Source organism: Nuphar pumila, chromosome 13, assembly GCF_984573655.1.
Source record: "Nuphar pumila chromosome 13, dmNupPumi1.hap1.1, whole genome shotgun sequence".
Classification (NCBI taxonomy): domain Eukaryota; kingdom Viridiplantae; phylum Streptophyta; class Magnoliopsida; order Nymphaeales; family Nymphaeaceae; genus Nuphar; species Nuphar pumila.
Window position 1 is genome coordinate 58,128,644 of NC_143261.1, and position 17,252 is coordinate 58,145,895.

Consider the following 17,252-nt stretch of genomic DNA (forward strand, 5'->3'; position numbering starts at 1 on the left):
GCTTCAGTTTGCAATCGTGCATGAATGAATTTGGCAAGTGAAGATACGTATTCACATATTTTTTGGACTCCTTGTGCAGCACACAGTTTAAATTTGGCACTTAAGAGTATATACAATCCATCAAAAGATAATGCACATGCACATGAAATGTGTTTATAGATTGAGGAAATAGAGCATGATCGAAATATTAGAAATTTTGTTGTAAACCATCATCATGCCCTTTCTATATTTAATCGGCATTATGATCTCAAGTTACTGAAAGTTGCTGAAACTCGTTTTGCTTCTCATTGTTATGATGCAAAGAATTAAGCAACTCAAGAATGCATTGATGATGATGGTGGCTGATAAAGATTGAGATTTTTATCGCACTGAAGATGATGTTAAGTCTCAAGCTATCAAAAAATGCATCTGTGATGATTTTTGGTGGGATAAAATTACACATTTTGTTGAATTTACAGAGCCTATTTGAGAAATGTTGAGAGAAGTTGACAGAGATATACCCATGCTTCATAGAATTTATGAAACGTGGGACAATAAGATTGAAAAAGTTCAAAGTATCATTTTTAAACATGAGAAGAAAGATGTTGTACTTGATGATTCAGAATTTTACAATTATGTACATTCAGTTTTAGTGAGAAGATGAGATAAAAACAATACACTTTTGCATTGCATGACACACTCTCTCAATCCAAAATATTATGCAAAAAAATGGTTGACAACAGGTGTTGGTCGTGTTTTTCCAAATGAAGATCCTGAGATATCAAGGAACAAAATGATATATTTGGGAAGACTTTTTAATGATCCTCACATGTTTAAGGTTGTAAATAGTGAGTTTGAAAAGTTCTTTACTGGAAGATTTGATTCTTTAGCAACACTCATAGCAAGGGACGGAGAAGATCCCCTTAATTGGTGGGCAACATATGGATCAGATACACCAAATCTGCAACGTCTTGCAATGAAGTTGTTATCCCAACTTGCTACATCATCGTGTTGTGAAAGAAATTGGACTCACATATGTTCAAATTCACAACATTAAAAGAAACAAACTCATTAGTAAAAGAGCAGAGGATTTGGTTTATGTTCACTCTAATCTACGATTAATTTCTCGTCACACCAAAGATGAGTATATGTACTTTTTTTTCTTTTGTATTCAAAGTTCGTATTTAAATATTTATATTCAAAGTTTGAAGTTAGATACTAAGTTAGTCATATTTTGATGTAGTTGTGAACCATCTAAGTATTGAGATGTAAATCCAAAAGATTTTGACTTGGAGGGAGAACATGATTTGCATACTCTCAACATGGACTACCTCGATCTTGTTCTTCCCTTTAATTCAGACGATGAGGCAGATTTATGATAAGTTTTGTTGTTATCACACTCACAAGCTTCTTTATGTGTTATATTTTGGTAAGTTTGTGTTGTTACTTCAATAGAATTACTTTTTTATTTTTGCTGTAAAATTTACAATCTTATTATTAATTTATTGTTATATATATAATTATATATATATTTTTAAAATATATATAGCCGAGTCCCCGTCTTCAAAATTTTTGAAATTGTGCCGCACCCGTACCTGCACCCGTACCCATACCCATACCCATACCCGTACCCGCACCTGCACCCATGTGACATAGGATGTAACCTAATCAGACTTGGAGTTGGATGAAGACATGGGTGAGAAAAGCCTTTAGCAAGCCAGATCCTATCAGCGTAATTTGTGTGTGTTGGTTCTGAACCATGATGCCATATGGTGATGTGCACTATTGTTTGCATGAATATAACCAGCAAATGTTAGATGTACCCCCCACAGACATGTTCAACATAGTTTATTTACTATATTATGAGGTTTTATCATGTCTAATATACCATAATCATAGTCACAGTTATATATATATATATATCGTGTGATAATATCAGGTGCAGAAAAGAAAGAAGAAAGGAAGGAAAAAAAGGAGGGAAGAAGGAAAGAAAACTGTTTTTCCTAGTTTTTTTTTTATTTTTCGCATTTTATTTTTAAGTTCATAGATTTTCCTGGGATTGATTGAAAAATATATAATATCCTGATATTTTGCCTTAGCCGAGATATAGCCAAGATTTGTGACTATGATTATAATACAGTTTCAAAGATGGTGAAAGAACGAAGGCTCACAATTCATAAGGATAAAAAATGGTCTAAAATATCTTATTAAAATAAACTTTAATGCATAAATGGAAACTTTAAATCTTTAGCCCTGTTTCTTCCAAAACCATCCTAGTGCCATGTTTATTTTGGCCAGGCTACACTTCACCCCATGGCAAAGGCTTGGCCTGATTGCCTAGGCATGGGCCCATCAGTTTCAGGCCCAAGCTAAGTCTGTCCTGCACCATGTACCCTGCTCAATACCCACCCCTTCTGGAAGAAAGAGACTGAGGTTGGGTCAGATGATGCACTTTGGTTTGACCCAACACCATTAGAGATTGGAAATCTTTAGAAACTTGTTTCTATTCTACTTGACCAGCACAATGAAATTTCTCTTGTATCTATGTCCTTCAAAGCAATCAGAGAGTTGATGAAATGGCGAACTTGGATTTTATGGTGACATATTTATTATAAATCCCCATTGATTTCATACAATTTATTTTTCATATATTTTTTTCCTGAAGGTGGTAGTATTATAACTTTATCTACTTGTATAGCTGAGGTGTATTATAGTTGTCTTAGAACATAGGAATATAATTTTAACTTTATAACCCTAACCTTGTTTCCTTATTCTATAATTGTAGTAATATTTTATTTCCAGTTCCTATATGATCTAGCATATATCTCATAAACTCCAAACAAAGGGTTTATATGATTGACAATAGAAACTTTAGAAAGTCCTTCAATTGTTTAGGAGTTGCTTCTCGCTAATAAAGCCAGATGATGCGGATAGATGGATATGTGTTTTGACTTTTGAGCTTCTCTCGATTCCTTGGGTTCTGGAACAATTTAAAAAAACGTGGCATGTTTAAGTCATTTTTAGTTTGAACGACCATCCCTGCTTAATTAGTGTCTTTGGTCTTTGTGACCCATGACTTGCAATTAGCAAATTCAGTGACTGTGGGATCAACTTTGCAAACATCTTCAAAAACTACTTCAAATAACCAGGATTAACTCATTTTTTTCCAATGTGAAGTTTGAACGCTTTTTTTAGCCATCTACTTTCTTTGATGATGATGCCATCTTATCATTTTAAGAAAAAGTGAAATTTGGATATCAGAACTAGCTTAAATGTCTTATAGTCAAAGAGCTAGGCAGTGCACATGTGCCAGCTTGCTGTGTGGCTCAGAAACACACAAAATAAATTTTCAAAATGAAAAGATTGATAAAAGGCTTTCAAGATCTAGAAAATTTCTGAAATTATATGTTTTAACATTGTATGCAAAAAACAGTTATAGTATAATATGAAATTCAAGGTGGCTGTAATGTTAAGATTAACATCTTACACCATTACAAGATGTACGCTAATATTAGTAAAAATTGTGCACCTACTTGAGCACAAGATGGCACTGTGACGTGCACCCAGGAAAGCAAACCGGCATATTTAACATAATATGAAAATCCATGACTCTGTAAATACATTTGTATGTGATGTTGATTGTTGAACAGCACCCAAGAATTCAAATAAAAAAAAGAAAGAAAAAGTTTCAATCACAAACATAACTTGCTATTCTCTGTCTTTATAGACTTTTTTTTATTAAGATCAAGCATACTTAGAAGCACCTAAGTGATGTTTACATGAGGTTTCCTGAGCATGACTTTTATCGCCTAGTACTAGCACGTAGGTAGCCTTCCCAGTCAGTAAGCTGGCCTCACAATATGGGTATACGCAGGGACCCATGTGAAATATAGATATTGTATTGATCTCATTTCTAAATCTTTGTCATTTTATTTCAGCACCATGAAATGTTCACGATCCAAAGTTATATTTTTTTACCAATTTGTCTCCTTTCACTTTATTCAACTAGAAACAGTTCTTTTACTTGTTTCCTGAAGTTACTCTGTGCTCTATTAGTTCAGAGCCCCGAGTGCAACAAAACTAAATCCCTTAGGTTCTTTCACTAAAAGGTAAAGGAAAAAGTCCCTTTAGATAGAGACTCTTCAGAAAAATGATCACCACCTCTTTGGGTGTGCAAAGGCTAGTTCCTTTGTTCTTGTGTTGTTGTGCATGGCCAATGGATAATGTTGCATAGATTGGACGATCAATTACTTTCTTGTGCCACTGAGAAAGACATTGGTGTAGATTTGGAAATGGTGGGTAATGACTATTTGGAGGCTTCTCAGAAGTAAAAGAAATACATGTTACTGTATGGATGGATTTATCTCACATGCAAGTTTATCACCTCCAATCACAAGTCATAAGGTCTTGGACCTTCATAGCGTGGCCTCATTGCTCTTTCAGGTATTTTTTATGATGTTTTCCTTTAGCACAAACCCAAGTATTGTGTCATGAAGGTTATAGAGGGTGTGGTTCTGCTCATCATGACAGAAATTGCATATATAAAGGGTTTATTGTGGGCAAGCTGTGGGTGACACCAAGCTTACAGAAATTAATTATTATTTCATGTATGTGAAAGTTGCAAGTGAGAAAGTTTACCACAGTGAAGATAATGATGCTACACTTGTTAATTTGCCACTAAAAGAAGTCTGAAGTTTTTATAGGATGAATTCCATGTGCGTGAGCATTATTTTGCATTCTCAAGTGTGTTTCACTATGTTTCAGACCACTATCTGATTTGATATAGATCAGCTATGGGCGATTTCACAATTTCATCGGCCAACACTGCTGGGATCTATATTATGTTAATTATTGGAACTATTGCAGCATGGTTTGATGTTAATTGGAAAACCGACAACTTCTCTAGTTTCCTCTGCCCTGCTCTCATTCATGTTCTTATGGAATCAAGTCATTGAACCTAGAACGGTTCTTACCCTTCTTGAGAAATTCACTCTGATATTGTTGTTTCCCAAATATAGTGAGTGTTTTGCCTATTCCCCACAATTTTCTGCTTATCTGTTCATAATTGTGGTTGCAATTCTGTTTGTACACGAGATCCATATTTCTCTATCTTCTTTCTAATATTTTACATATTTTTCAGGATGGACTAAGGAAAATACAAGATTGGCAGTATGTAAACTGCCTTGAACTTTGGGTTAAGTTTGTATGTGCTAACATCAAGGAACATGATCTTCAGAGTTTGCTATACTTGGCAATTCAGATGATAAATGGACTTGCCCATATGTTGCCTGGACCTCGTTTCTTTCCTTTGAGGCTAAAATGCATCCATTTGTTGAATAAGCTTTCACATTCTAGTGGCGTCTTCATTCCTGTGGCTTCTTTATCTCTAAGCTTTCTAGAATTTGGGGAAGGTGGCAAATCTGATAATAGTGCTCCAAAAGATTTTAATTTTTCAAGTATGTTGAAGGTTGGTTCAAGTGGAGAGACTACCTCATCAGTTTTCAGGATCTTCACTGTCTCGGCTCTCTGCTTTACTTATTAGTTGGTTACTTGTCTGACAGGTGCCAAAACAGCTACTGAAAATGAAAGCATACCATGAGCAATGTGTACGCTCTGCAGTTGAAACACTTTCAGAGCACTTTTTTCAATGGAGTTATCATGTATCTTTCCCTGAGTTGGCTTTTGTTCCACTCGTCAGCTTTAGAAAGTTTTGCAAAAAGACAACCAGTGAAAGCCTCAGACGTCTTGTAAAGCCATTCATGGATCAGGTAAATATTTTTGAATAAGCTTACGTGTTTGACTTTGCGTTAGCACGTGCTCAGAGTTGTGTTTTTTATCTGTAAATTGATTTTGTTTTGACCAACAATGTGAAACATTGCTCAGGGAATCCTTAGTACAACTAACTTGGGCTGACAGAATCTGTTTCACAAGGTTGCACCTACCCCTGACCACAATCCAAGTGCATAAGGTGAAGGGGCTCTGAACTTGGGGCAAGGGCACTTTGCTTCAATTCTACATCTACCCTTGCCACAATTCAAGATCATATGAGGATTTTGTACCTACATTTGATTATGTGGAACCAACCCTGTCCACTTCATGCCGCTGCCACCTGAACAGCCTTAAATTGAATGGTCTAAGCTTGGAAGCCTGTAGTTCTAATGAAAGATTTGTTGGTTCGAGACAAGAAAAAAAATTGATGACCAATGCCGGTGTTTCAAAACCTAGCAAGCTCAGAACCCATCTTAGGATGCAGGAAGTGTAGCCAAACTTCTCCAGGTTTGTGCCTAGAGTTAGATGGACTTGGAAAATCCAAGACCCACCAATTTGGATTAACAAAACAACCAGCCGGGACTGAGTTATCCACTTGGCGCCAAGTGACACAATCTTGTTCAATGAATCAATATCATGGTGATAGGCTTAATCCTATCCATTTGGATTATGGTTATAAACATTATTTTATACTAATGAAGAAGCAGTTCCCAACATCTCTTTTTTATTAGACGGGGAAAACCTGGCCCAGTCTGGAGACTTGGCCCAGACCTGGTTGTCTATCCAGGAAAAAATCCTGTACAGCTACCCTGCCTCATGAACAATACTGCTGTTAATATATATATATATGTAATCATGTATATATATATATATATATACCCGATAAAGGGTATTTCTGTAATTCTGCCCATTAGGGGCATTTCAGTCTTTTTACTTTTCTTTTATTTCCTTTTTCTTATTTTTTATTTTTTTTTATTGTAAAATGCATTAAATGCATTGCATTGGGGGTCTCTGTTAAATTATGTATATAAATATATATATATATATATATATACATACGTATATATATACATATATGTATATATATATATACATATTTCTTTTTTTGTTTTCTTATTTCTCCAAATACCCAATAGGGGTATTTTGGTAAATTCTCATGTAAACTCTCCCCTTTTCCTTTTCTCTCCCTTTTTTACTTTTTCTTTTTTTCTTTTGCTTTTTTAAGACCACAAGGGGCCCCACTCATCTTGTCGTTGGGCCCCAACGGTCATATTTTTGAGATACTTTTTAGGAATTGAGGTTGCCTATTCTCTCAGAGGATATATTCTCTCTCAAATAAAATTAGCTGCTAACATATGTGCTAGGTCAAAAGTTTTCGATAAAAAGGTGGAAACCTCAAAAGTCATAAATACAAAATTAAGACTTGAAGATAGTGTATTGCTTGAAGATTCTATTTTATATTATCAATTGATTGGATCTCTCACTTATCTCTCTATCACCCAACCTAATATCACTCATGTGTTCATGCAGCAAGTCAGTTTTAACATGCCCCTACCACATTGCACATGGCAACAATTATGAGGATTGTGTGATACATTAAAAACACCGTTTCAAAAGAGCTTTTTTTTGTCCTCTTCGTCATCTTTAGATCTAATTATCCGGGGTGGTAACCTAAATGATAGGTTTTTGTATTTTTTAAAGAGATTCGTTGATCTATTGGAGGTGTAAGAAACGACAAAAAATATCTTTATCTTCAGCTGAAGCCGAATATCAGGTAATGACTATGACAACAATGGAGCTTGTGTAGCTTAAAAGTCTTCTCAGTGATATGTAAATCATCATCTCAACACCTCCGAAGAGTTATGACAATAAGAGTGTAATCTACATTGCGAGCTACCATACCTTCCATGAGCGAATCAAACATATTAAGATGGATTGTCACTATGTTTGTGATGAATATCTAAGAGGAACTATTACGTTGCCGTACCAGTTGACAAATTTCTTCATCAAAGCTCTTTCCGCTCCTCGATTTCTCTTTCTCAGCAAACTTTCGATCATTTTCTCGAAAAGTTTGAAGGGGAGTGTGTGTATATATATATATATATATATATATATATATATATATATATATATAAACAGTTTGCCCAATAAGGGCATTTTTGTCTTTTTGTATGTAATTATAGTTGTTTATTAGAAACAACTATTTTTTCATTTTCTTATTTTTGTCTTCATTTTCTTTTTTTATTTCTATTTTATCATGTCATTGGGCCCCGCTCTATAGAGTCGATAGGGGCCCCAACAGTAAAAAAATATGACCGAGGGAGCTCCCCAACGTCTCTATGAAAGGGAGCTCCCAATGGTCTCCCTCTTGTATTTGTATATAAATAGGGGAGTGTTCCCCCTATATTTTTTCATGGCTTCCCAAAGCACATTTTCAATAATATTTTATTTTTAATTGACTCTTTGTATTGTCCTTTAGTGGACTTTTGTCTATGCACTTTTGTGCTTGTCTATCTTCTTTGTAATTGTCCACTTATGTGCTTTTGCACTTTGCTTTTGTAATTCCACATACTTCATTACAACCGCTTGCATCAGCTTGCACACAGGCACATGACTGGTTTTGATCTTGAGATGTGGGATTAGCATCACTCCTCAATCCCACTCCGCTGGCCAAATGCACACTCTGCTGCAGGGCCAGCTCCCAGCATCTTACCCAAAATCATTTTAAGTATTTGTTGCTGATAAAATTAAAACAAATCCCTTTTGGTGTTTGTGATATGCACTTACACTTCAGCTATCTGCAACATTTCCTAGACTGGACCAGATTCCATGCAACACCCAAAATAATGTCTAAATGAAAGTAGCAGGATGATTTTTGAAACATCCTCTGTTGTGCTCTTTGTGACCAATGTTAAACTAATTAATGAAATAAGGAAAAGAAAATTAAACTAAAACATAGTCTTGGTTTTTAGTTGACATCAGTGAATATTTTAGGACTGTTTCATATTGTAGTATATAATGGTATTCTACAGATGCAAACTTTGTAAGCAGGATGCACTAGTAGTGGATTTCGTGATGGACATATCATCTTCACATATTTTTTTTTTGTATTAATATCATGCTCTTGAAGTTTCTGGATATCATAATCTGACATCAAATATTCATGAAAAGAGATGATGCCTGCTTTTTTCTTTTTCATTCAAGCTTAAATTACGGGAGAGTATGAAAATGAGCTTTTCTTGTAATTAAAGACTTGCCATCTTCTGCGCTCTTCAGCATTCAAGTATCAAATTAATTTGGCAATTCTCTCACCTTTTTCTTTTTCTTATGATATAGGTTGAGCAGAACATAGAATTTGTACAGAAAAAAAGGGATGAGATTGCTTTTTCTCCAAATGACCAAGCATCACTTGAATCTTTTCTCCAGGTGTGCTAGTGTTTCTCTCTTTTTTTTGTGTTTACTAGCCATCTTCTCTCACCAACTGTTCTAATATCTCTAGGATGAAAAGAGAAAAGGGAGTGCTCCTTTCCATAAGTATCATGCAAGGATTGTTGAGGGATCTCTTTCTAAAAAAATTGAGAAGAAATCAAGGTAATAGATGGATTTTTGTTAGAAATCTCCAATAATTAATTAATTCTCTGCTTGGCTCACAAAGGCTTCAATATAATCACAAAACGATATATACCCGAAAAAAATGCGATATTTTAAAAATACTGCCAAAACCCTCACGATTTTTTGTAAGATTTTGAAATATACAAAAAAATCATGCCGCTTCTTTTGATGGTGTGAACTTTTTTTTTGTCAGCAATCATTCAATGCTGAGCTGAGCTGGCATTGAATGGCGCATGTCAGGCAGCATTGAATGCTGACTACCGATGGCAATGGCTTTTCACTAAATGAAGGGGAGGCACCCTCGTTTTATATAGCAGCTGAGAGGGCCTTCCCTCCCCTACACATTTGGTATGGTACTATTCAAGTAGCCGATTAGACTCTAAACAACTTATGCATATTTTTTTAAAGGGAAACTGTGTTATATGTTGCGTATCATTTAAACTTCCTTCACCCCATTGCTGAAACTACCTTATATTATATGGTATTTTGTAAATGCCTTTCACCCCATTGCTCAAAGTAACCTATGTTGTATAGTATTTTTGTAAACGCCCCCTTACCTCATTTTCAAAATCTCTCTCTCTCTCTCTCTCTCTCTCTATATATATATATATATATATATATATATATATATATATATATATATAAGGTGCTCCCAGAGCACCTACTCTCACCTAATAGAAGCTTCAAATTTTCAGAATCTGAGTGTTTTTTTCGTTGATCAGACCCTATAGATATGATCTACAACTTTGCTTTCTAGTAGGAGGGAGTAGGTGTTCCCGGAGCATTACTCTATATTAATAATGATAGGGTGTTCCCCGATCACCTACTGCCACCTAGTAGAAGCTTCAAATTTTCAAAATCTGAGTGCTTTTTTCGTTGATCAGACCCTATAGATATGATCTACAGTTTTTATTTAGTGGAAAAAAATGTTTGGATCATGTGAATATGTCATACATGTAGTTTTTTTAAGATCTTCAAAAATCAATGGCTCACAAGGTACCAAAATTTTATGACTAAAAAAGCCTATTTTGAACATGATCCAAAACATGATTCCTATCAAATACACTGTTTTAAGTACATCTATAAGATCTGATTGAGAAGATGCAACCTACAAATATGATTTCTAGTAGGTGCTCCGGGAGCACCCTAGAATTGCTCTATATTAGTAATGAATGTATAAATTTTCAACTTACAGAGATTTTCCTGAGGAAAACTCACTTTTTTAACCTGAGAATGAGATTTGTAACTGTGATACCCAGGGTGTGCATCCCTTGCTTTAAGCCCAAGCATCAAGCTCCCTGGAGGGATTTTATGTGCTTGGGAGTGGGCCATACGGCAGAGCATCAATCTCTACCGGGCCCCACCACCTGAACTCGGGTTTCCTCTCAAAAAATATAAAAAAAGGCAATTCTCTGCTTGCCAACTAGAATTTTTGCTGAATAAATTCATCTTACTCTGGTGGTTGTCAACTTGGTATTACAGCATTTTGGAAGAGCCGGCTTCAAATTCTATTGAAGTTACAGAGCTTGTAAGTGGAATGAAAAGGTCAGGCAAAGGGAAAAGAAACTTGAATTTAAATTCTCCGAGTAAGAAGAAGAAACATAGAACATGAGTGTGCATTCCATATACCTTTTTAACCGTCGTGTTTTTCATTATTGTTTAATATTGAATGATAATAACTGGATTAGTTTTATTTAGTTTTAGTCATCTAAATTCTGTACATGCTGACGAAGTTTTTGAGGGCTTATATGATGAAATAATTCCACTGGAGATCCGGATAAACGGCAATTCATTGAAAGGTTTAGTGCATGCTTGATATTGACTGATCTAATTTATCAAGATATCTGGGCATGAGCAAGTGACTTTTTAAGTGTTGCTGTTTCCAATTAGGAGATTCAATTCATATCAGCAGATTCACATCGATTTTAACATAAGGATATGTACTTCATGCAAGATTGATTGGCCTAGTTGTTTCCTCTCATTTGATCGTTTGACTAGTCACCTCCTCTGTAGATGTTTTTAGGTTTTTTAGTATTGTTTAGACCATTTAATTTCCTTTTTAGGCTGTAGATGCCGTTTCACTCAATTATTGGCTGTTGGGATCGAGTCTATAATAACTGAAGCCTATCTTTTATTCCTGTTATCCATCTCTCTCTCTCTCTCTATCATTTTTTAACCTAGTGTGAGTCCCTTTCATTTTATTAAAGGTGCTATCTTAAGTGATTTGTGCCAGGCAGTTTAGTTGGACAACACGTTGTAGATTAGACTCCATGAGCAGGCCAAGCTCAGTTGTATCCTCAAAGCCAAATTGTGTAAAGTTCATTGCACCAAATAATTATCAGAAGTTGGGCAATTTTCACTTTATAATTCTGGTCAATGTGTTGTATAATTAACACAACTGCTTCCTTGTTTGGGGTTGGTGACGGGGTTTGAACTGCTTTCTACTACCATGTTTTTTTTTGGTTTATAATTATTCATTGTGAACTCCTTATATACATAAAAGATATAAGACATTGGAATAATTAATTAAAAAAGATTGTAAATACAAAGAAAGAATTCATAAAACAACTTCTAATAAATACAGATTTTGTAAACCATCTGTACTCTAATATAATGTTATTTGTGCTTTCGCCGGTTGTGGCCAATTTCATAAAAAATGATTGCACTTGTATTACCCAACATTTTTGTGTTCTGTTTTTTGTTTCTTCTTAAGGTATCTTGTTTTAGGATGCGCTTTAGGTGGTAAGACTGGAATAAGGTTTGGAGGAGTGAGAAAAAATGAATAAGTATTATATGCAGCTTGATACGATTTAATAGTGTAGAACTTATCGTAGTAATCTTCTGATAACTTGTCTTCGTACAAAATGCACGTGATTATATGTTTGCACAAAATCTCGCTAACCTGTTACTTTCTACAAGAGCATGTTTGTTTTTTAAGATAAACATTGCAATTGTGAGAGTGATTGTAGGCTTTGTATCGATGATGAAGGCAATGCACTACTTGAACACATAGATTTCGTGCTTCTTTCTTACCATCGTCCAACTTTTTTTTACTTTAGGCACCACACATGTTATGGGTATTATTCTTTTGGTTTTCAAAAAGTTTCATCATCATGAGATAAAGTTTTTCAATAAGAGGATTTAGTGACTTGTCATGTATTGTGAGAATCCTCGCATTAAATCTCTTTACTATATTAGAGGTTAAGCGCTTGTACATTCTAGTTGAAAAGTATATGTTAGCCTAATGTTTTTCTTTTATGACCTTAGTTGCATACTTGTATGCATCTTCCCTTTGCTCCTGAATCTTTTTAAGAAAATAATTATACTTTTGTCTCGTGAGTGCTTTGGTTGTGCTTTACCAAAGTTGACCTAGTGATATTCCAAATTTATGTTAAAAGTTTTTCGTAGTGTTTTTAGTAAAATTCAACCTGACAATTTAGCCATGTATTGTGAGAATCCTCGCATTAAATCTCTTTACTATATTAGAGGTTAAGCGCTTGTACATTCTAGTTGAAAAGTATATGTTAGCCTAATGTTTTTCTTTTATGACCTTAGTTGCATACTTGTATGCATCTTCCCTTTGCTCCTGAATCTTTTTAAGAAAATAATTATACTTTTGTCTCGTGAGTGCTTTGGTTGTGCTTTACCAAAGTTGACCTAGTGATATTCCAAATTTATGTTAAAAGTTTTTTGTAGTGTTTTGTGTAAAATTCAACCTGACAATTTAACCATGTATGGGAGAACATATTGTGTAGCTTTGTGTGCTTATTTGAGATAGCTGTTAATTGTACTTTAACTTTGGGTATGTCATTGTATTAGTGTCTCAATTGTGCATTCACATGCATAAAAAAACTACACCCATGATTCATTCGACTCGTTATCTATAACAGTAAATGCAACCGAAAATATTTGATCACAAGGATCAATACCATGGGCTGACAACAATATTTATGTATTTTTCTTTTAGGAATGTGTCATCTACCATAAGAAGTGGAGGGCTTTCTTTAAAAAACTGATCAATGCATGCACGAAAAGATACGAACATGTACATAAATCTATGTCGTCTATCAGTTTCAATGCACATTGTCGATCATCGGTTAGTCGTCATCAAATAATGACAATAGGCAAAAAGCATCTTGAAAAACTCTTCGAATAAACCATATAGGATCACCTTAGTCATTTCTCATTAATGTCATGCTTGTTTGTACGTAACCTTCATACTTTCCTTGCGACTAATGTCATTTAAGATTTCTTTTAGAGTTAACTTTGGGTTATCGTGTAAGTGTTCAAGAATAACACTTGAAATCCACTTGAAAGATATTTTTTTCACTACTACGTTGTCCAATGATCCACCACATGTATGCTCACTTTGATACTTCTTCACTTGAAAAAATGATGTTTTCTGCACCTTTGTTCAATGGATCCTCCAAGTGGAATGAACCATAGTCCGCAAGTTATTTCTCATGCATACTACAGTTACTCTGTTATTGCAGTTTTTCATAAATTTTATTTTATAGTTATTTCTTATCACATGATCTTTAAAAAATTATGATAGTGCTAAAGATTATTAAACCTTTTGTCGATAACTTATCGATCTTTTGACTATATTGATAGCCATTGAAATCGTTCTATATCATTAAGTCTTTTGTTACACAGTTGCTCAAACAACTAAATTGACTTAACATCAATGGTTGCCAATTGCTCTTTATTGAAATAATATTCATTGAGCAATAATGTAAAGTTTATAAATTTCTCAAAATTTTTAAATAAATAAAAGATTTTTTTTTTGTGAATTATTTTGGTATTTAACTTTGATTAAATATCATTTTTTAGCAAATTACTTAGCTAATATTGATTGATTAATTAGCAGTTATTTATGGATAATATTTTGGCATTTATTGAAGTTATTTGATATTTAATTGGGCAGTTATGAGGTTTTGTATGAAGTATTTGGATCTCGACCTCAATATAGATCTAAGAGGATCAACCAACTCAAACGCAAGTTTGAACTATTTGAATGAACATATAAGATCCACTCGATCTCAAGTTATTTAGGATTGGATCTCCAAATGATTTCAGTCAACCGAAATAGATTTGGGTAGGGTTTTGATTTATATCGGGGCTTAAATCAGGCATAGAAGAAATTTAGATCCATTTGAGACGCAATTGGATCTTTCTTTAAAGTAGAAAGTGTCTTGGATTTATTTAGAGACCCAAATGAATTCTACTAAGTAAAATAAGATTTGGATATATTTAGATGACCCAAATGGATCTCACTAAGAAAAGGACTTTTGGATCCACTTGGAGACCCAATTCGATCTCATCAAGTAAATAAAATTTTAGATCCATTTGTGACTCAAATGGATCCTATTAAAGTTTAATAAATTTGTTTGGATCCACCTAAGACCCAAATGAATCTCATTTAAATAAATAGGATTTAAGTCCACTTATGACCCAAATGAATTTAATTATATATATATATATATATATATTAGTAGGTTGGATTTGGATTTAATGAGATCCAAATAGGTCTCACCAAAATCCAAATCCAAGCCCACTTGTTTTCCTACTTAAAACTAAAAAGAAATTCAAAACCAAATTCTAATTTCAAGTTTTTCTTTCCACACTCGCCTTTGAAAATGTTTTTCCCCCCTACTTTTTTACAAATCAAAAAGGTTTTCCCCCTTTCTAATTGGATTTTTTCCTTTTTTTCTTCCTATAAATACTCTACTCATGCCCCCTCTGCCCATTACATTCCCTCTCACCTGTATCATAAACTTCACTCATGCTCCCCTTCACCCTTCACTCTCCCCTCTCTCGTGTAAACCCAGCACCACCACCACCACCACTGCCCATCTCTCTCTTGATTTTCGTCTTGCACCATACCATTGCCACCCGATTCTCTCCTTCCCACCAACTGGGCAGCCACCGATGGCACCCACCAGTGCCACCTTCACTGACTCCTGGTGACTGCTCTCAACCGCTCCTGCTGAACAACCTCCTCTCTTTGTTGAACCACCCTGTTTTGCCTCACATAAAATAACAATTGAATAACATGCTTTTCATCATAGATACTATGCAACATCTTTGATATGCATTTTATCATTCATCATAAGCATTTACACAGGCTTAAAACTACGTAATAATTTCAGAAACATGCATATTCAAAAAACATGAGCCATATACATATATTTATTCATAAAATCTTGAAATACACTCGTATTTAACTATTCATAAAATCCAAAATACATATGTTAGAATATGTTTGTAAAACCTGAACATATACGTGTCTTTTATTGAAAACATGTTCAAAATACTCACATATGGAAAATTTTGATACTTTTTTAACATATGCACATTCTTGTTTATGAAAAACAAATATTACTTAAATATATATTTTCTCAAAAGGCATGCAACACAAACAATTTTTGAATATATATATATATATATATATATATATATATATATATATAAACTATGTAATTATGAAAACCCCAAGCATTTCAAAAAACCTAAAACTACACATATATGTTAAAGTTATTATAAACCTACCTTGTAATGCATGTGGTCTCACGAGAAATAAAGAAATTTCAAAAAGGCCCTCGAGAATTCTCCTCGATTAGCATGACATTGATCGTATTTTATTGACGATCCAACTATGAGCGAGGACACGTATGCTAACCTCGGTTTCCAGTCCGATGATGGTAGTGAAGAACAAGGTTGTGGCGAAGGTGACGACCACAAGTGGTAGGGTCAAGGTTGGCGAAATGACCTCGCTGAAGTAGGTGATGGCTTTTGGTGACATCGAGGTCAAACTCGTGCTCAACTCAGCTTGGCTAGGTTGAGTGCGGGTCAGATGGACCGACCCAAGTTCAGTTCCCCAAACGTGAAAGTGGGCACCGACAGGCTCTGTTGAGCTCCAGTTGGTGAATTGAAGAAGAATGGAACTTGTGTTTTAGGGATATGTGTTAGTTACAATATATTGCTGCATTATGGTTGTTTTGTGAATTTCTCATCTGTTGGTGAATTCATATACGATAAGATGAAACACTTATTTCTTGGTTTGTGTTGTAATGGTGAATTCATATGTGATTCTATTTATATGCAAAATTATGTGTATGTGCATGCATTATGCATAAGAGCATGATGATGTCTTAATCTACCCCAACATTCTTGAGTGTGACTGATACTGTGTATTGTGTGTGCATATGTGCACGTGCGTGATTGGTTTGTAACATACTATTGGTGTGTCTGCTGTTGCTTTTCAGATATGGATTTTGATATGTTAAACAACTGAAGATATAGCTGTTATGCTAATATAAGATCTGTCTCTCTTTCTCTCCTTTTTTCGCTTGACTTGAACGAAGAGATTAGTAATGTCCCTTACCAAGGGAGCAGGTTTTACAACTCCACCGAATGAAATTGTGCAAAAACATGAAATTAAGGCTGATGCATTTATGCGAACTGCTAAGAATCATGCCAGCCATTAATGTATTATGAAGCTGTAATATAGACTATGTTGGTCGCTTTCATTTGTGGTATTTTTCTGAATGTAGCCAGTTCATGAATGATTAAGCATATTTTCCCCTACTTCGTTGTGTTGAAGGTCATTTGTAAGGAGTGGAGTGGGAGAACAATGTCTACAGGAAGCACAAGGCTGGTGGTATGCTTATTTATGAAACCTACTCCTTATACATTTACTTATGGGAATATATTTATCCTGTTTTGTATAAAATTTCTCAGGTCTTGGGTGTTCCTTGGGTGGTAGATGATGAATGTTTAAGGCAACACATGAGCCAATTTGGTGAATTGGTTGATGCAACAATTATTAAAGTAATTGTTCAGGCACTGTTACTGCTTTGTTTGTTTTGAAATAATTAACTTAACATTGT

General features: G+C 34.6%; 1 protein-coding gene across 8 annotated transcripts in view; it reads left to right on the forward strand.

Moving 5' to 3' along the window:
- Window positions 1–17,252, forward strand: part of LOC149818473 (protein REBELOTE-like) — a 62,580-nt gene that overhangs the window by 25,531 nt on the left and 19,797 nt on the right. For 2 of the 8 annotated variants that reach the window (XM_089986490.1, XM_089986488.1), the window contains exons 1-4: window positions 5,547–5,747; window positions 9,085–9,174; window positions 9,248–9,339; window positions 10,843–10,905. The exons of 5 other annotated variants lie outside the window; for them this stretch is intronic. In XM_089986490.1, coding sequence (XP_089842616.1) covers window positions 5,562–5,747; window positions 9,085–9,174; window positions 9,248–9,339; window positions 10,843–10,905 — 431 coding nt within the window. In that variant the 5' untranslated portion in view covers window positions 5,547–5,561. Of the gene's footprint in view, window positions 1–5,546; window positions 5,748–9,084; window positions 9,175–9,247; window positions 9,340–10,842; window positions 10,947–17,252 lie in introns of those variants that run through there. One more of the 8 variants, XM_089986489.1, reaches the window with a different exon arrangement.